The sequence below is a fragment of the Lissotriton helveticus genome, chromosome 7, assembly GCF_964261635.1.
Source record: "Lissotriton helveticus chromosome 7, aLisHel1.1, whole genome shotgun sequence".
Classification (NCBI taxonomy): domain Eukaryota; kingdom Metazoa; phylum Chordata; class Amphibia; order Caudata; family Salamandridae; genus Lissotriton; species Lissotriton helveticus.
This window is the reverse complement of record NC_136068.1, coordinates 526,158,773-526,182,740: the sequence shown is the minus strand read 5'-3', so window position 1 is coordinate 526,182,740 and position 23,968 is coordinate 526,158,773. Positions and strand designations below refer to the sequence as shown.

General features: G+C 50.8%; 1 protein-coding gene across 1 annotated transcript in view; it reads left to right on the top strand.

Annotated features, from left to right (window-relative positions):
- The window catches only part of LOC144769143 (serine protease 33-like), a 71,393-nt gene extending 59,415 nt beyond the window's left edge, over nucleotides 1-11,978 (top strand). The window contains exon 5 of the mRNA XM_078653151.1: nucleotides 11,026-11,978. Within this exon, the coding sequence (XP_078509277.1) occupies nucleotides 11,026-11,298 (273 nt within the window). The 3' untranslated portion in view covers nucleotides 11,299-11,978. The remainder of the gene's footprint in view (nucleotides 1-11,025) is intronic.
- Nucleotides 11,979-23,968: the final 11,990 nt, after the last annotated feature.

The following is a 23,968-nucleotide window of genomic DNA, read 5'->3' as shown; positions in this document are numbered from 1 at the left end:
GTGCAATGACACAGAATTTGCGCTTCAAGGCTCTTAGTTGCGGAACAATACCCAACAGGCAGACTTTGGCGTCACATAGCAAGGAGACCCCTAGCATATCATTCAAAATTTGTATGACTTGTTCCCAATATCCCGCCACCTTGCGACAGTGCCATGCTAGATGCATGAAGTCCGCAGCCTCCTGTTTACACCTGCAGCATTGGGAATCCTCTCTCAGGCCGTATTGATATAGTCTCTGGGGTGTGTGGTATACCTGATGCAAATACTTGTAATGTATGATTTTCAAATTCCCGTTAGGTGTCAGCATACCCGTAAGCATACAGGAGGAATCCCATTCTACATCCGTTAGGGGTTCTGCCAGCCCAGCGCTCCATTTTTCCCTAGCCTTGTGTGTATTAGCCCCCACTGCCTCCTGTATTTTCGCATATAGCTTGGATACCAGGTGAGAAGCTGTGGGTGTCGTGAGGAGTAATCGTAGGGGTTCAATGGCTCTTCCGGATGTGTCGGGTAGTGTTCCCGAAGTGCTCTCTGCAGCCTATAGTAGTTGAATCTAAAAAGTGGAGATGGGTTCTTGATGTATTGTAGCTTATCTATTGTTTGGAATACCCCATCAGTGTACAGGTCCCCCAGTGTATCAATACCAGCTCGCTTAAACAGATCCATGCCAACCTGCTCCTGCGTTACTGAAAGGGCCGGGTGATGTGCCAGTGGGAGCGTGGGTGCATACAGTGGGAGGCTGTTTGCCGCTTTACCCATCAGCCTCCATGCCTCCGAGGTTGCGTTGACCGGATTGATGTCACGGCCGTGTAGCATAGCGCGTTTATGTGTCAATATACTGGCTAGTGGGATCGGGTCAGTGTCACCCGCTTCCACAGCTACATGTGTCAGAAAGGGCACCTCGTGGTACCAGTAGTGTGCGTATTGCGCCTGAGCGCATAAGTAATATAAGTAGAAGTCTGGTACTTTGAAGCCCCCTCTCTCATATGGCAGCGTCATGGTGCGCAGTTCCATCCTCGCCTGCTTCCCGGCCCATAGCAAATTAAGTACCAGCGTTTTGATATTACGGAATACTGCAGGTGGAGGCTTTATGGGGATGTTGTTAAACAGATACAGGAATTTCGGCAGAAGCACCATTTTAACGATCGCGGCCCTGCCAGCCAATGACAGAGGAAGTCTGTTCCATCTTTTAATTTTGTCTTCCAGGGACGTTATGGTCCGCCCGTAATTCGTCCTAATGACCAATTCTGGGTCCCTGTGGAACCATATGCCCAAATATTTCGTGGGTTCCTCTTGCCATTCCAGCGGATAGTCCAATTTCGTTGGACGAGTGCTGTCCGTCAGGGATAGGACAAGGGATTTGTCCCAGTTTATCTGCAGTCCAGATTGTAGGCCAAATTTTATGTATTCACGTAGGAGCGGATTTAGGTGCAGTTCAGGATGTTTAACATACAGCACCATGTCGTCTGCATAGAGCGAAATATGGATGGGTCTGGAGGGCATTTGAATCGCCGAGTAATGATGGTGTTGCCGGATTTTGCAGGCTAGTGGCTCTAGCACCAACGCGAAGAGCATCGGCGAGAGCGGGCACCCTTGTCGAGTACCTCTGCATATTTGTATGGGTTCTGATACGTGCCTATTTACTCTGATGCGTGCAGTTAGGTTTGTGTATAGCATCGCTATCCATCCCAGAAATATCACTGGGAATCCCATACGCACCAGAACAGCTTGGATAAAGGGCCATCCGATAGTGTCGAACGCTTTAGCAGCGTCCAGCAGCACTGCCACAGCCTTCGTCTCCGGAGCCAGATAGTGCGCCAATGCGAACAATGTGCGAGTGTTATGTGTGGTGGCCCTGTCGGGGATGAATCCAGACTGATCCGGCCTAATCAATAATGGCATAAGTGGCTTCAACCTGTCCGCTAGCAGACTGGCTATGATTTTGGTGTCTACATTTAACAATGAAAGGGGGCGGTATGAATCGCATTTATCTATTTCTTTACCTGGTTTCAACAACGTGATGAGTAGGGCTTCCCTCAGAGAGGCTGGCAGTGTCTGGGCCTCATGTGCCGCCCCATATAGTCGCACTAAGTGCGGGGCAAGTAAATCCGCGTATGTCTTATAAAATTCTGTTACGAAGCCATCCGGCCCCGGTGCTTTGTTATTTGGTAAGCGCCTAATGGTGTCTGTAACCTCTTCCACCGTTATGGGGCGTTCTAGGTATTTCCTATGTCCTTCAGCTAGCCATGCCATTTCAACATCCTCCATATATTTCAGTAAGTCTGCCTGTGATGGTGATGGGCGTGCCTTATAGAGTGTGCCGTATGTGTGCATAAATTCCGCCATGATCCCCTTGGTGTTAGTAATTACCTCCCCGGAGTCGGAACAGATGGACGCTATATTCTGCTGTGCTTTACCTGCGCATATTTTCGCTGCTAGTTCTCTGCCGGGTCTGCCTCCCTCCCCATACCTTCTAGCTGTAGCTCGCTTGGTCACATATTGAAGCTCGTCCATTGCAAATTTATTGTGTTCCGTCAAAAGTGTCTGAATATCCCCCAATACTTTAGTGTCTCCCGTTTGCGTGTACGTCTGTTCTAGTGCTTGAATGGCCATTTCTCGTGTGTGTAGTTGCTGACGGATATCTTTGAGGATGCCTGAGGTAGTACTGATACAGACTCCCCGAATTGTGGCCTTAAAGGCCTCCCAGAGCAGACCTGGGTCCTCAGTTGTCGGTCCGTTAAGATCAAAGTATTCCACTATCGCTCTGTGTATGGTGTCAACATATATGGGGTCCCGCAGTGCAGCCGCGTTGAAGCGCCAAGTAAAGGGCGGCGGGTCGTAATACGGGATTGCTATCTCCAGCAGTACCGGATTGTGGTCGGATAGTGTTCGTGGTAAATGTTTGATATCTCGTACCCATGATAGTACATCTTGCGTGTCCAGCCAGTAGTCTAACCTAGACCAGCTGTTGTTCGCCGCGTTTATGTGTGTCGCTATTGTCAACCCTGGGTTACTTGTCCTCCACAAATCCACCATATGTAGGTCTTCCATAGCGTCCCTTAGCATAGTCCTAGCATTCCCATGTTGTTCCAACGTATGCGCTGCTCTGTCTAAAGTGTCTTGCATTGTAACATTGAAATCTCCCCCCCAGATCACATGAGTTGTTTGCATGTCGGTGATGATTCGCCATATCCCATTGAAAAACCCCGGGTCATCTACATTGGGACCATATGAGTTTACCAATAATATCTTTTGTCGCCTAATCGTGCCAGCTACAGCCACGCTCCTCCCACCTGTATCTCTATGTATGTTCGCAATCTCAAAGCCCGTACCCTTTCTTATCAATATGCTCACACCTCTCGAATAAGATGAGTAGCTCGAGTTGGTTACTGATTCAGCCCATTTACCACCCAATGTGGATGTGCTATCACTTGCCAAATGTGTCTCCTGTAAAAAAACGATGTCAATGTGCAATCGGTCAAAGTAAGCAAACAATCGCCTGATCTTTTTCGGATTGCCTAGACCTCGCACATTCCAAGTTAGAAATTTCAGCGTACTAATACCAGCCATGAGCGTGGACGTGGAGATGAGACATGCATCGCAGATCCTGAGTCTGCGTCCCATTAAGTGTGTGCGCAGTGCTATATCTTACAGCAATAAAAAGTGACAGTGGAGTACGCTGTGTACAAACAAAACTTGCATGACAATGCACGACTAAGGAGTTCGCCATGCTTCTCAGACACAGAGGATGTAGCCTGATAGACCCTACGTTTCCCTCCCTCCCCCCACCCACTTCAGCACCCAAACTCTGCCAAAGCCATCCCAGAACAAACCTTAACTTTGGTATCGAGCACATTTCGGGGTACACCCTCCTGGGGGTGTCACTAGGTTCACACATCACCATCCACAGAGTGGATGTGGACGGTCGCATGCACATGCTACAGTGTATGTCATGTGTGTAATTTCCTCTACCCCCTCAATCCCTCCAAGACAATCAGTATCGATGAAACAGTGTGTTAACAGTTTGCAACCTACCCACATACATGCGTGCTAATGCATCGGATATTAGGGGACGTGTCATGGACATTGTCTCTCTTGCTGGTCGAGGTGTAGAACAGCAGGCCCAGCCAGGGTGCCCGCCATGTACCCGCGGCCCCACACCCTCATTAGCCGGTCCCCACAACTCCCCCCACTGCCTCCAGCACTCTTGATACTCACAGTCTGTTTGTCTGTTCCGCGGCACATCGCTACCAAGATCCGTGCTCACATTAAGTTCGCTAGTGCCCCGCCGGTCCATCATCTGCTACTTACGTAGTCTCTATTTCCCGTTCGAGTGTCCGCAGTCGGGTGCAGTTAGATCTGGCTGAGACTTACATGTGAGCACTGTATCGTAGTTCGATTCATCTGCAAACAATCTGGTTTATTCCACATCACTCGTCGGTTCATTCCGATCCTGTTGTTTTCGTCGCTTCCCCTGTTGCCTGACATATTCCTGTGCCGCCTATACCGTCTGGAGTATGATCGGTTTCCCGCCGGTGAAGATCTTGAGTTTCGCCGGGTACAACATGGCATATTCCAAACCCAGTTCCCTCAGCTTCTTTTTAACTGGAGCAAATTCTCTCCGAGCCAGTTGCACCGCCATGGTGTGATCTGGATAGAACTCCAGCGTATTGCCCTGATGCGTTATTTTACCCAGTTCTCTTGCCAGTCTCAAGATCGTGTCTCTATCTCTGTAGTTAAGCATGCGGGCGATGACCATACGCGGAGGAGCACCCGGTTTTGGTTCGGGCGCCAGTGATCTATGGGCACGTTCCACCAGGAACACTGAGGACAGTTTTTCAGAGCCAAAGATCTCTCTCACCAGCGCTTCTATATAGGTCTCCATCTTCCCTGTGTTCGTGGATTCCGGCAGCCCCGAAATTCGGACGTTATTCCGCCTGGACCTGGCTTCCTGGTCCTCCACCCTGGCTCGTAAGCTTTCCACTGTTTTTACCAGGTCACCGCAAGTCTTGGACGTGGTTTTTTGGTCGTCCTCCACCTGTGAAATTCGCTGTTCGGCTTCCACAATGCGCCCGTCATGTTGTTCTATTTTCGCCGCCATGTTGTCCACCCTCTGCACCACGTTGTCAAGTTTCCCGTTCATTTCCTGAAGGCTCTGCTGGATCGCCCGCAGTACCGACTCCATGCCCGTGCTTTCCATTGGCTCACTGCCCTCTACTGCCTCGTGTTCAGTCGCGGTATTTTTCCCTTGTTTACGAGTTTCGAATTGGAGCTTGGTCTGCTGCCGGTCGGGTTTCCCCATTTCGTGGTGTTGCTTCGGCGTAGTTTTCCCGGTCAATTTAGGGCTGCTGGCTGTCGTCGCACCAGTCGCAGAGTTGGCGCGATGTGTGGTTGCTGCAGCCCCCCACCGTGCTGTACGCGTAGTCATCAGCTGGCTACTTTAATTGCGGGTGTGATGGGGTCCGTGGCGAAGTAGTGCTTTGTGAATTCAGCGGGTGTACCCGCTTAGGGATCCCTTGTGGTGGCGCAGGAGCCGCTTTCTCTTGCTGGAAAGACCGGCTTCCGTTACTTCTGGTGCGCTAGCGTACTGTGAAGGCGTACGGTAATGCTCAGAGCCCATATGTCCGTGGTGCGACCCTGGACAGCGTATCTAGCGTGTGCGCCTTGCTCTCTTAGTCGTGCGCAGCCCGCCTCTCTCACCTCGCCAGGTCTTGGTTGCCGGAGTGCAGTCCAAGGGTCCACAATGTTGTGCAGCCCGCAGCATGTGCAGGGTGTCCCACATAGGCTCCTATCATACACGATCCTCAAGAGTGCCAGGCAATTATGGGGTTCTTTATCACGTCCGGCGCTCGGCTTGACCATTTGCCGCCGCCGGACTCTTGCGTTCCAAGGACGCCGCCATCTTGTCGCAGGTGGAACGCACGGCAGATCTCCTCAGTTTGCGCCCCGTTCAGCTTTAAAGCCCCGCACAGCCAAATAAGCGGGTCAGCATCCGCAGTGTTCACAGCGCCGAGTCGGCTCCCAGCCCCACTCTACCCGGCCGCCTCGCAGTCACTGAGTCCGGCGATCTTCGTGAGCGGCCATTTTGCGGCGCCGTTTCGTGATCTTCGGTATTTCAGACGGATCACTCCTAAGCAGCCCAGTCAGCGCCTTTGCATCGTAGGGCAATGTAGGTCTCGTGTTCCGATGCTCAAAACACCGTCTTTTACCTCATTTGTCGGGGATTTAAGGAGATAAAGGTCGCTAGGCGCGCGACCGTCCGGCGGAGCTGACACACTAGCCAGCCATTCCGCAGTGCGCCCTCTAGCGCCCCAGCACATCAGCATATGTTTGATAGAACTCCCCCGGTAGGCCATCCATGCCCGGGGTTTTGCCCCGGTTAAGTGAGTGAATTGCTACCTTTATTTCCTGCTGTGTTATAGGCCCGGCCAGAGCCGCTTGGATTCCAGGGGCCAGCACTGGGAGCGCCAGTTCCCCCAGGAATTCCGTCATTCTGTCCCTGTCCTCAACAGAGGGGGGAGCATAGAGGTTCTCTAGGTGGGCCTTAAACACAGCGTTGATTCCCAGTTGAGTGTGTACCAGGTCACCCGCTGCGTTCCGGATAGACGTTATCGTAGGGCTCTCAGGGGCATCCCGGACCAGCCGGGCAAGCAGAGCACCAGATCTATCCGCCTCTGACTGTTGTCGTTTCAAATAGGCCCCGTAATCCATCACCCTCAGGGTCTCTAGAAGTTCAGCGTGTTCGATATTACATTGCTGCAGGTCAGTTTGTCGGTCAGGGTCCATCCCTACCGCGTTTTCAAGGTCACGCAGGCGCCTCTCCACTTCGCATAGTTTACTATGGATCTCCTGTCTGGCTCCTACCAATCGGCCTATAGCAGCCCCCCGTATTACAGTTTTCATTGCGTCCCATACCACTAGGTTCGAGGACGCAGAGTCCCAGTTTGTATCGAAGTAACCAGTTAAGGCGTCAGCTATATGTGACCGAAACAGGCCATCCGCAAGTAACGCAGGGTTAAGCCTCCAGGTAGGGATAGGTGAGGGTACTCTACCCCAGTGTAGGTCAAGCGCTAGCGACCGGTGGTCTGAGAACGTTTTAGCAAGGTAATCTGCTGTGTCGCATCTAGTCGCGACTGAGTTGGAGCACACAAATCTATCTAGTCTGGTATGCAGGTTGTGTACAGGGGAGTAGCATGAGTATTCTTTATGTGTCGGGTGCAGTGTGCGCCAGATGTCAGCCAACCCCCAGCCCCGGAGCCATGTCCCAAAACATTCAGACAGTTTATGTATCCCCGCCGCCTGAAGGGGGGGGTGCGATCTGTCAAGGGTCATGTCTAAGATCATGTTCCAGTCACCTCCCAAAATCCAGGGGACGTCTACCCAGTCCGTCAGTGCCCGGCCCACGGCAGCTAGGAATTTATCTTGGTCAAAATTTGGGGCATATATGCTGCCCAACACTACCACCTCCCCGTCCAAGGTGCCCCTCACCAACACATAGCGCCCTTGTTCGTCAGTCCGCCTCTCCAGTTCCACAAATGGAGTGCCGTGCCGCACCCATATCGTGGCCCCTCTGGAGAAGGCAGAGTATGTGGTAGAGAATACAGTGCCCCTCCATTTCTTCCGCAGCAGGAGTGCTTCAGAGTGTGTCATGTGTGACTCCTGTAGGAACACTATATGTGCCTTTTGTCGCAGCAGGAAAGCATGCACCCTGTGTCTCTTCTGCACTGCCTTTAGCCCTCTCACATTCCAGGTGACCAGCCTATACTTGTCTTGTACTTCAGCCATACCCCCGTGTAGGTGTCGCCAGGAGTGTTCCCCTGTGTTCTAGTGAGTGAACCGCCCAAGTTAACCAGGAGACAGTACCCTCCCTAACCCAAACCCCAACTGTGGAGGCGCAGCCTCTGAACTCCGCTGTGCCGAACCATAAACTTTGTAACTTAATTAAACAGGTAACGTTGCATACGCTATTGGGGGGTCGGCCAAGCGTTGGCCGTGTCCATGGAGCCATGCCTGGTCAAGTCGCCGGCTCAACGGCGCCGCCGGGAGAGGTCATTCAGGAATGTTTGGTGTATGTAATCACGTCCAGTGGGAAGGGGGGGGAGAAAAGAAGGGGCAGGGGAGGGGGGGGAAACAAGGGCGGTCCCGTGCCGGGACAGGCAGCAAACAGCGGCCAAGGGCCGTAGGAGCACAGGGGATGCAGGAGTCGCATCACGCGATCCCAGTCTCTAAGTCTTCTTCCCCGCTCCTGGTTAGGCCACGTAGTGTTCGCCAGCAAAGAAGGGCCACCCATATTTTCCGAGCATACACAGCTCGCCCCTCCCCCCCCCCTGCCCCCCCAGTTCACACAGAAAAGGATATCGTGGTGTACTCAGCCTTCAGGTCTGGTCCATAGGAGGCATCACTCTTGGGCATTGTCCATAAGTTCGTCCGCGGCTCTCGGTGTTACCGTCGGGAACAGGACCATACTGTTGTCCGAGTCCGAGTGGACTGTGCTATCCTCAGTGTCCGTGTTAATTGTCTCTCGGTCATCTCTGAAGGAGCCCACCGCTGCCACCGCCTCCACCTGTCCCTGCTTTTGTTGATGGGCAGTCGGTTTACGCTGTTTAGGGTGATTGCGTCGGGCGCCGCTCCCGTTTTCCCCCTGAGTTTGGTTTTCCCTGGACCCACCATCCGTGGAGTCTTGTGTCGGGTCCAGTCGTTCCTCAATGTCCATCACCTCCATCCATTCCTCCACATCTGTGGGGCTTTCAAAAAAGTGGGTCTTCTTGTCATGGATTACCTTCAGGCGCGCAGGGAACAGTTAGGCGTAGCGCAATTTCGCCTTCCGGAGTTTCTGTTTCACCTCGTAGTATGACGAATGCTGTTTTTGCACTTGAGTGGTGTAATCCGGGTACAGTGAAATTCTTTTATTCTCCCACGGTATGATCGATTTTATTCTGGCCTGATTTAGCAGCATGTCTCTATCCCGGTAGTTTAGGACCCGGACAATGAGCGGACGTGGCGTCTGTCCCGGTTTAGGCTGGCCAGTTGGGATCCTATGGGCCCTCTCGACACAAAAGAACGGCGACAGACCTTCAGGGGCGACGTTATCTCGGAACCATTGTTCCATGAATTCCGCCGGACGGGATCCCTCGCTTCTTTCCGGCAGGCCAATAACGCGAATGTTATTGCGTCGATTGCGCCCTTCCGCATCCTCTACGCGTTCCATCAGGGTTTTGACTTGACGCTGGATCAGTTGGATAGAGTCCGTGTGTTCCGCTACCGCCGGGGCAATCTCAGCCAGCGATAGGCCTTGATCCTTAACTTTGTCTGCTAGTTTCTCATGGTCCGCCTTAAGCAAGGAGAGGTTAGTGGTGAGGGTGCCCATCTGCGTCTCCATCACAGCTCTGGAGTCCCTGATCTCTTTGAGTATAAGGTCCAACTTATCGCCCTGCTGACTCTCTGAGGGGGTGGAGGTCAGCGGCGCAGAGCCCCCAGGGTCCGCATCCAGAGTAGGGCCCATGATCGGTCCTTCCTTGCCCTCCGTGTTCTTCACGCCTTTGCGCACCATGGTAAGCGCCAGGTGTCCAGTTGGCGGTAGGAGCGCGTCCCAGGGTGAATACCAGCCGCCCGCAGCGCGTCTGCCGTCCCAGTAGCCCTCTTGGCAGCCTCTCCCAGCACTCCCAGCCCAAGGCAGTCGATGAAGGTCGCCGCGACTCCGCCGGGAAGTGGTGCGCTCCCGGGCCTGCTCAGTTTATAGGGGCGTCGGGGCCTCCCGCGGTGCCGTCCACCCCGAGGTGCTGTGCCTTCCCCCCTATCCGGCGAACGTCAGGGGCCAATGACAGTGACAGGATCCAATGGGTAGCACCCCGCCCGAGCCTCCAGCAATGGACAGGTGACGTGGAGTTGGGGCCCGGTCGGTATTGGTGCAGTTGTGGTGCTTCGGGGGCAATATCGGTCCCGGTTCAGGCCTCTCCGGTGCCCCGGTCTCCAGCCCGCCTCGTGGGGTAGGCCCATACACCCTCAGCTCCACTGCTCCGTAGCTGGGCAGTCAGGGCATCTCGGCCGGCCCGGCCTCCAGCCCAGGGGGCCCTCCGCCTTCCCCAGTCTGCTGTCTCCGGGACGTGGGGCATCAACGCTTCTCAAGGCCCCGGTCTTCCGCCCAGCGCAGGGCCTCCTGAGGCCCCCCTCTCACTCCTCCGGGCCTCTCACCGTCTATCTTCGCGGGCAGGGGGCAGGCCAGGCAGCGGGGCACCTCATCCAGTGATCGCCACCATCGGCGGGAGCTCTCGGGCCACAGCGCCCGCGTTCCGGAGCCCTAGGTCAGCGCACAGGGCCGTTTCGCAGTCTCCGCCTTTCCACCCGGCACCCGGGGTCCCAGGGTGTCGTCCGCTCTCCTCGGCCGTCGCGGAGTAGGGGTCTCTGCTCCGGGGGCCACCTCCGGTCTCGGAGCCTCCGACGTGTCGTCACCTTCCGGCCCTCGCTCCCCGGGCACTTCTGCCACTCGAGGCCCCGGTCTGCAGCGTGATATCAGGCCTCACCCTCAGCCACGGCGTAACTCCGGGGTCTCCGCCGCCAGAGTGTCAGGATTTTCAGCGGGGCAGTTGGGGGTGAAGAGCTTCAGGATGCAGCCGTTTTCAGGCAGAAACAGCCCCCCGGTGTGGGTTACAGGATCGTTCTACCCCCGGCGGCACCGGAGCACTAGCAAACTCCGTCCGCCATGTTGGCCTGCTAGCCACGCCCCCACCATGGTCAGAATTTTGACACTTAAAATGCCGCGAAGGTAAGATTATATTGGTTTGCAGATAGATTTACTAATCTCAACTTCACAACTGCAAATCTTGAGGATAGATCCATCATCATGGCACATAGATGTGGAGTTAAGTACAGTATATCTGATCTTCTGATTATACTTTTGTTTGTTACCATTTATAACTCAATATTTTGATGGTAAGACCAATCTGGCTCTACTGTTTCTCAGGCCTGCAGAGGTTTTTTTTTAAACTGTGAATTGGGGACACTCATTGCATTGTTTGTCTTGTTTTCCAGGGAGACTCCGGAGGGCCCTTGGTCTGTAAATCTGATTCCGACGGTGCCTGGTACCTGGCGGGCGTTGTGAGCTGGGGAGATAAATGTGCTGTGAAGAATCGCCCCGGGGTGTACACCAGGGTTACCGCTTACACTTCTTGGATTCAGCAAAAGGTTCCTGAAGTAAATTTTGTGGAGGCACATTTTTCCTCAAATGCTGGCCACATCAGAGGTTGGATCTGTCCACTTTTGCCACTGCATCTGCTGTTGACCTTTCTTCTGGGGCACCTTTAGTAGCGGTCAAGTCATGGCTCATCTCCATTGTGGAACTCCTCTGGGATCTAGACACAACACTTCTTCCAGTGCAGAAACTTCGTCTAACGATTGATACTACTGCTGTTGAGGAGCTTCTGTGTACACATCAACGTGAACAAGACATTTCCAACACTACCTAGTGCTTACTTCTAACCATGATATTTCATGCCTCACTGTCTACTATCTCCGCTGACAGAATCATGGAACATTTTAAATTTACGTCCATCACACAAGTTTGTTGTAAGTGATTTTAATCTGAATACACTGATATCCCATAACCCTCACTTGTCCCTGGTAGAACATAGTTACAACTAGGACGATGACCTAATATTGCGTTATTGCCCGCAGCCACAATCTGTATTGTGCTTTACATGCCACTTTGGTTGTATAACAAGGGGAGGGCATCTAAAGGCTGGGAGAGCAGATGTGCTATAATGGGATTCAAGCATCTCACATAATGAGAGAATAAACTATTAATCCAAATGTAAAGATGCAATTGAGTACTGGAATGTTGGGAAACAAGGGGTATACCAGAAAAGGCTGCATCAATCCATTGTCTTGCATGAAGCTCTTGGAAGTCCATGGTTTTAATCGTGTGTACAGACAGCCTTGGAGGACACATGACTTTCCAGCTTCAGAGGTTGAGGCTCGGTCTCCTCATATCTGGGGCTACAATAAATACCCGTTATCTCCATTCTACTTCTTCAGTATTCCATGAGTGTGTGGGCATTGGCGGCAGATTAGCCTTTCGCCAAGATGACCTGAAGTTTTATTGTTGTACTATAATATGAATAAAAATCTATTTGGTGTACTGAAGGAACCATGTCTGAAAAGTCTCAACTAATTTTCACAAATACGTAGATCTGTCAATCACCAACATTCATTGAGTGAACAGGGCATCAAGGAAACTATGGATGCAGAAGCCTAAATATGAATTAGGAACTCCATAAAAATTACATAAGGCTTGCTACTACCACCACACACTAGGCCTTCTGAGGCCTTAAACACTGAAGTAGGCGAGCTGGCAGCGAAGGGAAAGGGAGTAGAAAAGAGAGCATCCCTTTCTATGAGAGAAAGAATGGAACACTGAAATATCATACACACCTGTCGGTAAATTCTGAACCGTGCAACACACAGCTGGAGGACAGAGGTGGAACTATGAATTGATCCACTAACAATGGTACCCAAGATGGGAGGAGCTTGGCGGGCATCCGAGATGGCCGCGTGAGCACAGCGCTCTCCGGACCCCCGCCGCTCCCGGCTTAATATCCTGCTTTAATCCTGATTTCTTTTGAGGATTCATATAGAGGACATTGGGCTGATCTACCTGGACCTTTCAGAAACTGATTTGGACATCGGGTGCCTGAATTATGTTCAATTGAACTTTTGGGCTCCGCCCTCGAAGTGCGCCCGGGACTGGGTGAGGTTCGATGGCCGTCTTGGAGTTGAACAACAACGGCAGGGGGATTGGTTTTGTGGGTCCCCCTCTTAAGTTTCGGTTTCGTTTCTGCCTCAGACTGGGACACTGGTGAGAGGGTCGGACCGGAGCTGCGGCCGGGACACGAGTAGGTTGTCTGGCCTTGGCTGCACGGTTCCTGGAGTGGGCTGCCTCGATCCTGGTGATTCCCCCTCTTGTAGTCCTTTGGTCCCGGGGCCTCCATTTCTGGTGCCCGGTCCGTCGACCCTGGTGACTTTACTTGTGACGCATCTTCAAAATGGCGGGCAGAGGGGACCGAGAGACGCGCAAGACGAAGACACCTCTGCGCGGGGGTCCGGTTCAATCTAATGTTATGGATCGTTATACCCACTCTAAAGGGTCCCCCGGAGCTGCCCTGCCCGGTCCCATTGCGTCCGACCAAGTGGTGGATGCGTCGACGGAGCCCTCCTTGCAGGACATTATGGGCGCCATTTCTGGCATGAGGGAATCCATAGGCCAACAGTACGAAACCTTGGCCCACAAACTTGACACTGTGGCAATTGAGGTGAATTTGATTCGAGCCGATCTCTCCAAGACGAACGAAAAGGTAAAGTCGTTGGATATCAAATCATCCAGCCTCACAACGGACGTCTCTGATATTCAGACGGAGATTGGCAATCTCCGTAGGGTGAACGATTTCATGACCCGGCGCTTGGAGGAATTTGAGAACAGGGCACGTCGCTGTAATGTTCGCGTGGTTGGTGTGCCGGAGAACCCAGAACCCCACTCGGTTGATCTCCTGGTTGAAGACCTTATCCAGAACCACCTTTCTCCGTCTGGCCTTAGTAAATTTTTCGCAGTGGAGCGCGCACATCGTGTTCCGGGGGGCCAGGGCAAGCCAGGCGCCCCGCCGAGACCTATTGTTGCTAAGCTTTTCCACTATAGAGATCGGGACGCTATCCTGCAGGCCTCGCGGGTGAAGGGCCCGGTGGCCTTTGAGAATGCCACGGTGAACTTTTATCCGGACTTTTCCCAACAGGTCCAGAAGCAGCGTATGGGATTTCGTGGTGCCAAGAAGCGTCTTAGGGACATGGGGATGCGTTACGCAATGCTCTTTCCGACCAGGCTGCGGGTGGAGTATAATGATCGAACTTTCTTCTTTGATCGGCCAGATGCTGTGAATGACTGGCTAGACTCCCTGCCTCATCGACCTCCTGAGACTGAGTCCGAAGCCCACCCGGGCGGTGCTGAAGGTGGCGTAGAGAGCTGAACATTTCATCTTTGACTGATGCCTTGTTTTGTATAACTTCTCCAGGGATGTAAGCCTATGTTCCTCTACCTCACTTGTGTTTTGATGTATGATTCTATTCTCGTCATTGGTTTGATCGGGGGGCGGGTGGGACAGAGCCTTTCCTCCTCCGGGGTCTTTGTGTAGAATAGGGGTTCTTGGGCGACAGGCACACTGCAGGTTGGGGTGGCTTTTTAGCTTTTTGCAGGGGTGCAGGGTGGGGGGTGTTTTCTTGTTACCTGGGGGGTGGGTGGTTGGGAAGTTCGTTGTTTGTGTGTTTTGTGTTCAAGGCGACTTTATTCTGTATCTGTACTGCTTTTCATGGTCGTGCTCATTGGTGGGGGGTTTGGGCTTTTTCGGGTGGGATGGGGGGTAGCGGGTTGAGATTTGTTTCGTGGAACGTTAATGGTCTGGGAGATCGTATCAAACGAAGTGTGGTGTTGAAATGTATACGACGTTTATCTCCTGACATTGTTTTCCTGCAGGAGACTCATTTGATAGGCAATGTTTGTCATGCAATGAATAGGTGGGGCTATCGCCTCGTAGCGCATTCGGGGTTTACCTCGGGTTCCAGGGGTGTGGGTATCCTTGTCCGGGCTTCCCTCCCCCTGGCTATTGATGATGTTATTCAGGATGACCGGGGGCGGTATGCTGTTCTTGTGGGTCGATATGAAGGCCGTGCCCTCTCCTTATTAACTGTTTATGTGCCCCCCGGCTTGCAGACTTCTACCTTTTCAGATTTGGGCCGTGTCTTGTTGGACCTCCCTGATAGTACTCTCTTTCTGGCTGGTGATTTTAATTCGGTAGTCTCCGGCCTCCACGATCGCCACCCCCCTAGGGATACCCCTGCGGCTCAGCAGTGGTTGGTGGATTTTTGGATACCTTTGGCCTGGTGGATTGCTGGAGGCTTTTGCATCCTACGCAGCTTCAGTACACCTTTCACTCTGGGGCCCATGGGAGTCTGTCTCGGCTGGATTATTTCCTGATGCCTGCGGCTCAGTCCCCAGCGGTGCGTGAGATTGTGCACCTGCCCAGGGGTATCTCTGACCACTCTCCGCTCTGGCTTCGTTTTGAGGTTGGGGTGGAGGCAGTGGGCCGGGTGGCCCCCATTAATCCGTGGTACCTCACCTCCCCCGAGACCCGCACCCTTTTGCTTAAGTCCTTGGACTCGTATTTTCTGGATAACGAGGGGTCGGTTTCCTCTGCTGTGTCCCTATGGGAGGCCTTTAAGACCGTGATTCGTGGGCAGGCCCTCTCCCTTATTGTTGAGGCTAAGAGAGCGAGAAATAGAGAGGTGGTTGATCTTGAGGGGGAGATTTCTGCATTGGAGGAAGGTTTGGAATCTGGTGTCACGCCTGAGAAGCTCCATGCCCTGGGTCTGAAACAATTTGCTTATAAGTCCATGGTCACAGATGCCGCCAAAGTGATGTTTCGGGAGCAACAGGGTCGTTTGTATGATGTGGGTGACAAAGCGGGTAAATTGCTGGCATGGCTGGATAAGAAGGAGAGAGCTAATCGTGTGGTACCCGTGATTCAGTCTGCGAGTGGTGTGAGTGTAACGGACCCGATTGGAATAGTTGACCGGTTTGCCGATTACTTCCGTGTGGTGTATACCCCTGTGTCTGTGAGGGATGTGGTTGACTCTCGCCTTCTGTTGCGTGATATAACCCTGCCCATTGTTTCCGATTTAGACCGTGTGGCGTTGGACTCCCCCTTTACGATTGATGAGATAGCTACTGCCATCCGTTCCCTCCGTTCCGGGAAAGCATTGGGCCCGAACGGGTTGCCAATCGAATTGTACAAGTTGCGTCCCGATAGGGTGGCTCCGTCACTTCGCGCCATGTTTCTGGAGTCCCGGGAACGGGGTATTCTCCCTTATGATCAGAGACTGGCCACAATAGTTGTCATCCCCAAGGAGGGTAAACCACGTGATCTTTGTTCCTCCTATAGGCCCATATCCCTGTTAAATGTTGAACCCAAGGTATTGGCGAAACTCCTGGCATCCCGTCTCTTGACGGTCATTAGTGACTTGGTCCATCCGGATCAATCTGGATTTATCCCGCATCGCAACACGGCTCTGAACCTACGTCGTCTTCACGGCGCGAGGGCGGGGCTTCTGACGGAGCCGGCCATTTTGGCATCGTTGGATGCTTCCATGGCCTTCGACACGGTGGAGTGGCCTTATCTTTGGGCGGCTCTTGAGAAATTTGGTTTTGGGCCTGAGTTTATTGGTTGGGTCCAGTTACTGTACGCGGAACCTCTGGCGCAAGTAGTGGTGAATGGTAGGGTCTCGGCTCCTTTCATCCTTGGTAGGGGTACCCGTCAGGGATGCCCCCTGTCTCCGTTACTGTTTGCGCTCGCCATGGAACCATTGGCTGCTTGGCTTCGGTGGGAACCTTCCCTCAAGGGGATCCGCTGGTCTCCGGACTTTGAGGACCGTGTTTCGCTTTACGCGGACGATATCCTTTTATATCTCACCTCCCCGCGTAAATCTCTGTCTGTTCTGTTTGACGTTCTTGCTTCCTTTGGAGCCAATTCGGGCCTTGTTATTAACTGGACCAAGTCCTGTGTATATGTTCTTTCGGGGGTTTTGCCCCCCTTGCCGAGCAGACTTCCTATTCAGGTGGTCCACTCGGGTTTCAAGTATTTAGGGAGTTTTATTACGTTGGATCCGACGCTCCGCTTTGAGCGTAATCTCCTCCCACCGTTGCTTAGATTGCGCCTGGATGTGGCCCGTTGGCGTAAGCTTCCTTTGTCTCCTCTGGGCAGGGCGGCTCTGTTTAAAATGATGTCCTTGCCGCGATTCCTTTACGCGCTCCAAAACTCCTATGACGCTATTCCTAAGACCTATTTCCAAGAGATTGAGAGTCTTCAACGGCAACTGATATGGGATGGGCGTCCGCGTATAGCGCTTGCAAAGCTCACCATCCCTTGGTATGACGGGGGCATGGCGCTCCCCGATATCAAGCGATATTACTGGGCTTACAAGTTGTCTGCCATTAATCACGTGATGTTTTCCCCGGGTCGTAATCCTGCATTCGAGATGGACAGACTCCAGCTTCCGGGTGGGGACTTTACTAGAGCGCTTTATTCCCGATCGGCCGGGCGCCATCTTGTGGGCCCATCCAGGATTGCAGTAACGGTGTGGCGGGCTGCGAGTGTGAGTTTGGGGTGGGAGGATCGATTGACGTTGGCGACGCCGCTTTATGCATCCGAACGTTTGGGCGGGCTCTGGTCTACCAAGGGTTTCGACCGCTGGGATGTGATTGGGATCTGTAAGGTGGGTGACGTGTACTCGAACGGTTGTGTGAAGTCGTTCCAGGCCCTCCAGGCGGAATATGGTTTGAGTGGTAGGGAATTTTTTCGCTACCTGCAGGTCCGGCATGCCCTCGCCTCAGTCTTGGTCCCTGATGAGGCCCTGCCTGAATCTTCCCCCCTCGAGGACCGTGTCCTTGATGGGCATCTTCCCGATAGCACTATTTCTCTTATTTACAAGAAATTGATTAATAATCGGACGGACTTACTGGTCCGACTTCGGGAGGCTTGGGTTTGCGATGGGTTGGAACTGGACGACGAAGATTGGCAATCGGCGCTCTCTTCTCCCAAGGAGGTGGCCATTCCTGCCCGTCTCCGCTTGGTTCAGCTTAAGATTCTTCATCGGGTCTATGTCACTGGTCCGCGTCTGGTTGCGATGGGCTTTTCTTCGGATGGGCTATGCAAGCGTGGATGTGGCTTGAGTGCGACCTTTTTGCATATCCTTTGGGAGTGCCCGGTTGTAGCTGCTTATTGGACTGCTGTGCTTGAGGTGATGACTGCTGTTACGGGTGTTGCCCTGCGACCGGAGCCTCGCAGATGTCTGTTGAATGTGTGGGAGCCCACTGACTACTCGGTGGCCCAGACCAGATGGGCTACCCTTGGTTACATGGTTGCGAAGCGGGATATCGCGCAACTCTGGGGCGCTTCCAGGCCCCCTGAGGTCTCAAAGAGGGAAGACAATATGGACTGGTCCATGTTTCGTGAGAAGACGGTTTATGTGGCCAGAGGCAGGCCCAGGGCGTGGACGAAGGTTTGGGGCCAGTGGAATGATTATCGTGGGGATATTTGCACCCCTCCCCTTGACAACACAGCTGAGATTGTCCTCTCTCCCTAGACTAGAGTTCCCGGAACCCTTCCGTAAGGTTTTTTATACTTCCGGTTCTCCCCGCTGCTCCCCTCCCCCCCCCTCCCCGACTTGATTGGAGCCTCCGGGCTCTGGGTGTGTTCTCCTGATCGTGGAACCGTCCCCTCCGCTCTTTGGGCTGACCTTAAGTATCATTTATTCGCCTTTAGTGTTTGTGTTTCTTTTTGTAAAAAATAAAAATACAAATTGTTCTGTGATGTCTATAGAGTAATGCTTTGTGCTTGAGCTGTACCATCCACGGGTGTACATTTTCTTACATGCACTGTGCCTTGTTATTAGCGGCCAGCCCGTGAGGTTGTAGGCCCATTCTTGTACTTTTCTATGCTTACTCCAATAAAGGTTTTGAAAAAAAAAAAAACAATGGTACCCAAGGTCCTTCCTGAGTGAAGTAAATAAGGATTTAAAGGACTATCAGCCAGATTCATCAAGCGAAATGCGCTCGCAAAAGGGCCAGATTCTGAGAGTCTGGCCCTTTGCGAGTGCAAATTTTGCATTTGGGATTCATCATCCTAAATGCAAAAATCGCTAATAAAGAATTCGCAAATTTGCGAGGATTAGCATTTAAGGAATCTCTATTAGAGATTCCTTAAATGCTATTCATGAAACATTTAAAAATTGCGAATTCGCAATTTAGGACCGCTATTTACCACGAAGTCAAACCTCGTGGTAAATAGCGAAAAGTTAGAAAAATGCATTTAAATGCATTTTTCTAAGTTGCATGTTACACACACACATGTCCTTTGGACATGTGTGTGCACAACATCAGTGTAAATTCACATTTCAGGGGTGCTACAAGGTGTCCTTTGGACACCCCTGCACCCTTGAAATCGCATCCTTATTTGCGATTAGCAATTTGCTAATCGCAAATAAGGAACATGTAGGAATCGCAATATTTTTTGCAATTCCTACATGAATCCCGTTTTGCAAGTCCTTAATAGCGATTCCTTATGAATCGCTATTAAAGACTCGCAGAACGGGTCTTTGATGAATCTAGTTGTAAATGGATAAAGCAGTTCTTAAAATAGGTGGTCAGATCTCATTCAGGAGGCTACTGGGCCCCAGCCATGGTGGGTGAGGTAGTTTGCCTCTGGTGCCCTGTGGTTAGCGGCGAATGGTGACATGAAAGTGATGAGGCGTAAAAATTGTTTTTGACTAGCACGGAGCTGGTGAATGTGATAGAATAGAAGCTGGCCGTCGCACACAGTTGGGGTGCAGAAAGCGCCCCACACAGCTGGGGCCAAAGCCACTGCATCTGCCGCGCTAAACACAACGATGCCCCTGTGGATGGGGACTGTAGCGTGGCCAGATAGTTCTTTGCGTGGACCAGCACACATCTGGCAGCAAGGAAGAAGGGAGGACTAATGTATAGCTGATGCTTACATTATATTGAGGAGAGAAGCTGCTACTGCAATCTCCTTCAAGCAGCATTTTCGGCCGGTTCATGCGAACCACGTTGTGTCTATTTCACTGCTGTTACTAAAAGAGAGCAGAACTCTGGGAATCGGTTATTTTACCCCAATTTAAAATAAATGGGGATTTGTTTTTCTACATCATTTTTGCGGTGCTTTATTGCGTACATATTTCAGGAAGTGACCATGCTCAGCTGTTACTTGATTTCAGCCAAACCTTTGAAGAACATTGCCACGCAGCAGTGTCTTGATGTGAGGCTTGTTGCTTTCATGTTGGTTCCTTTGCATAAAACATCCTTGCAACTGGTTTTCGCACTGAGTCCCTCTGTTGTGTGTGCAGCATTCCTGCTGTTAACGGAAGCCAAGAGTTGCTGGTTACAGGGTCAGTACCCTGCGCCTGCAGCGTCAGTTTGCTCCATTTTTCGCCCCTGCCATCCTCATCATGTGTATTTTGATGTCTGGCACCTTGCATGCCAGGCGCCCTATTTCCTCCTAACCTGGCCTGTGACTTTGAAATGTTCCAGAGCTCCACTTTTGTTACCTGCCCAGACCTATAGAGGCCAGGACATCTGAAGAAGGGGTTTCCGTTCTTTCAGCTTCCTAAAGTAATTGGGATGTAACAAAATAAAAAGATAACAGTGGCAGGCTTGTGGCTGGGCTGGTTTCTTCTTCTAGCTCACGACTAAGAAAGCATCTTTGGAATGTGTGAGCATCCTTTGTTAAAATGTCCTGTATCCCAGAGTAGGGAGAATGTTAATAGGATACAGCCCTGGTTCCGAGTGACCCGCCTGTACTACTGGAATGAAGATTTTTTTTCTCTTTTTCACCTTGTGTCACCCCTAATTAGCAAGCCATAAATCTAACGAGCTGGACCACCAAGGCGTTCACGCACACTCTCCAGCCTGCAGTCATGTCCTTGAAGTAAGGGGCTGATATATTCAATTTCAAAATGTAGGGCGATGGGACTTTGTTTACATCTTTCAGAACTCTTAGATATGATTACTTTCATTTTCTGTGTGTTTAGGTTCAGTATAGTTTCCTTTTTACACGTCTTGATCCTAGCTTTTGTATCCAGGCCCCCTTTCTTCAGGTGCAGTCATTTTCAGAGATTGAGGCGCCTAGAAGCTCGTCTGGTCCTACCTGAGTAAAATGAGTTAGTTGGGTGTGTATGAGGCAGCTCTGCTGACAGTTTGCATGTGGAGCTGAATCAGAGAGGCCATTCGCCTTTCAATATTTATTTATTTAAAAGCTACAGACTCATATTGCACCCAGGCATAAAAGTTGGGGTTTCGAAGCCTCATAACTTCCCCCAGTTAAAGATGTAAAACGACACCAATTACAAACTCCTCAGGACACTTGATGGTAGAGGTGAGCTGTCAGAGTTTGGCTGTCAAACAGAATTCAAAGGCCCATATGTCCAGCGAGCGCGAGTTAAACTTTAACTCCGTGCAGCCTGCCTTTTTACAGTAAAATTATTAATCAAACGCCATGCCCATCTTCGGCCCAACCTCCGTTTTACACTCGTATCACCAGCATTATTTTTACAGTAAAAATAATGCTGGTGATACGAGTGTAAAACGGAGGTTGGGCCGAAAATCAGCATGGCGTTTGATTAATAATTTTACTGTAAAAAGGCGGGCTGCACGGAGCGACTTAAAGTTAAAGCAAAGTCAAACACAAAACGGACCACACAGGGATCCCTCCCATTGCAATTTCAACACCAACAGGCCCTTGTAATGTACCTAACCTTAGATGTGAAGGAGAGGCTCCCACGATGCACGGAACTTCACTTCCCCACAACGTGAGCGCGGCGCCCCTGGCACCTCATAACGGCTCACCGGGATGCCGCGGCGCACAGTTTGGGAACCATGGTGTTATAGCATTGAAATGACACTACCTTTTCTTTTCAACATCACACCTGTTTCAAACAAGCATTGTTAAATGCATTAGGTTTCGCCTATGTGATTAATAATACGTTTTTTTTGTTGGTTGTAATTTTAGTTTGGGGAGTAATTTTGCAATGCAAGTTACTGAAACTTTGAAAAAGTGTTATGACTGGTTTAATGAGAAAGGCAAAATGTGCAGTAACAGCATTGTTCACACTATTATGGATTTGTTGCATTTGCCACATAATCCATCATCAGATGTAACCCTGGGCGGAGTTCGCAGAGTTTTAACTATTCGGAGCTACGCGAAGTGCAAAAAAACCTCAGGCGCACTACGCAGAGCTCCGCAAGCAGCGGAATATGGTCGAAAAACGCTGTTTGCAGTAATTGCGCAGTGCTTATCTGCACTGTGCAATCATTGTGAACAGCACCCTGCACAGCACAAGCGTACCTTTTCTGCCGCTCAAGTAGTTATTTACTCGAGCAGCAGCTTTCTCAACGAGAACGGGCAGTTTCTCAATGCAAGCGGTCGCAAGCATACACAACCACTCGCAATGAGAAACTTGACCCCCCCCTCGTTGAGAAATCTCCCCGGGAGATTTATGTTCCACACTCGCGCTCTCCAACTTGATGTTGGCGATCGCAAATGAGGAAAAATCTTGCAGGGAGGTGGATTTTCTTGCTCGCGCTCGCCAACTTGACGTTGGTGAACACGAGCGAGGAAAAAAACTCCACTCTGCTGCGCGAAGCAAAGTGTTTCAGAATTACACGAGCTCTGCTTACCACGGAGTGCAGGAAGCGGAGTTTACCGGTTTACCGCTCAGGGTTCATCAGATGCATAATCTCAAGATTTAAAAAAAAATAAGATTCTGGCTCATACGGTTCAAAAAATACTAAAAATGCAGGGACGCGCAGTGGAATGACCTTTGCAAATGTTAACTGGTCACCTTTCTGTTGTTTATTGCTATATTTGGGTGTTCAACCGGTACTAATTAGCTGCGACCTATGCCCAGACAGTGCTAACAAGTGCTGGAGGTCAGCCCAAGTGTAGAGATGGATACCTCCCCCGGCAGGCACATGCATCCTTGCTACACCTCTGCATGCTGCGCTTAAAGTGCCCTCTGTCAGACGGCTGAAGAAAGCAAGTCTCGGAGTGAGTATTGGCTTGGATGTGCCGTAGTGGCCAGAGCTTCCAATTTTGGAGTTGAGGAGTCTCTTCTATGTATCAACATCCTGTAATTTTGGGCAAATTACATAATCTCCCCATGCCTACCAAAAATTGTATTTGTCATTGTCTAATGTAACTGGTGCTCAAATAAAGTGATTCAATACCTTCAAGTCATCTCACTGTCTACAAAAATGAGAGTGCAACATGCTCATAGGCGCATTCGCAACCATGCAACCTCTAGTAAATGTAAGCGCTAGTCTTTAATGTATGTATGATCTTGCTCCTTATAAATGTTATAATGCACGCTTCAAATGTATGCTAGAAAGCAAATAAATCAAATGTGCGGTTTCCTAACCAATTTATGTAGCTTGCCAGCATGCTTTAAACCACTCTATTTTACTTGAAAGGAATCCCAGGCCCAAACGTGTATAAAAGCATAGATATTAGAAGCACATTTCCCAAAACGATGCACCAGTAAAGGCCCATGGCACGTGTTTTTGGTTTTGTTGCATTCACATTTTTATTATAGAGTGAACTCCACCCGAAGGTATAGGAGCGCTTTTACATGAGCCCCAGTTACGTCAAACAACACACATTTTTAATTGTTGGCTCAGTGAGATTAAATAATTTGACCAAAAATACTGGATGATAAGCCTGGGCTGAGAACTTTAAGTTGGTTTAAGAGTTTTAAAGTTGTCCGCTTTGGACGTGCAACCATGCAACCCTTATGTAATCTAGGCGGTAGGTTTTAGCATATGTGTGATCCTGCTCTACCATTCTAAAACGTTTGCATTTCCTCTTGTTTAAAATGTTAACTGATGCTAGTAGATTAACCTTTAAAAGAGATATGTATGGGCACAGAAAATAAACTAAGCATACATTTGTCAACTCCAAGTGCAAAAGGCACACATAGATGAATTTTAAAGATGAAAATGCCAAAGGCTTGCAAAGATTAATTTTAAAGTCTACGGTGCCAGCTTGCGAACAAATGTGTGTTGGCAGAGAAACTGAAAGGAAGGCCTAAATAAATGTGTGCTTAGCCAAAAACCTAGGGGCAGATTTATTAAGGCCTTGCGCCGCCGGTGCGTCACTTTTTCCCATGTTAAAAATGACGCACCGGCGGCGCAAGGCCGTCATAAATCTGCCCCCTAATATGTAAATAATTGCTATAAAAGTAACAAGCAAGCTTTAAATGCGTAAGTCTGAGAAAGTTAACTAAATGTTGGACTAATTAATAAAACTGTAAGATAGATAACAAGGTTAGCTAGTGAAATTTAAGTAGGATGTGTGGCACGGTCGAG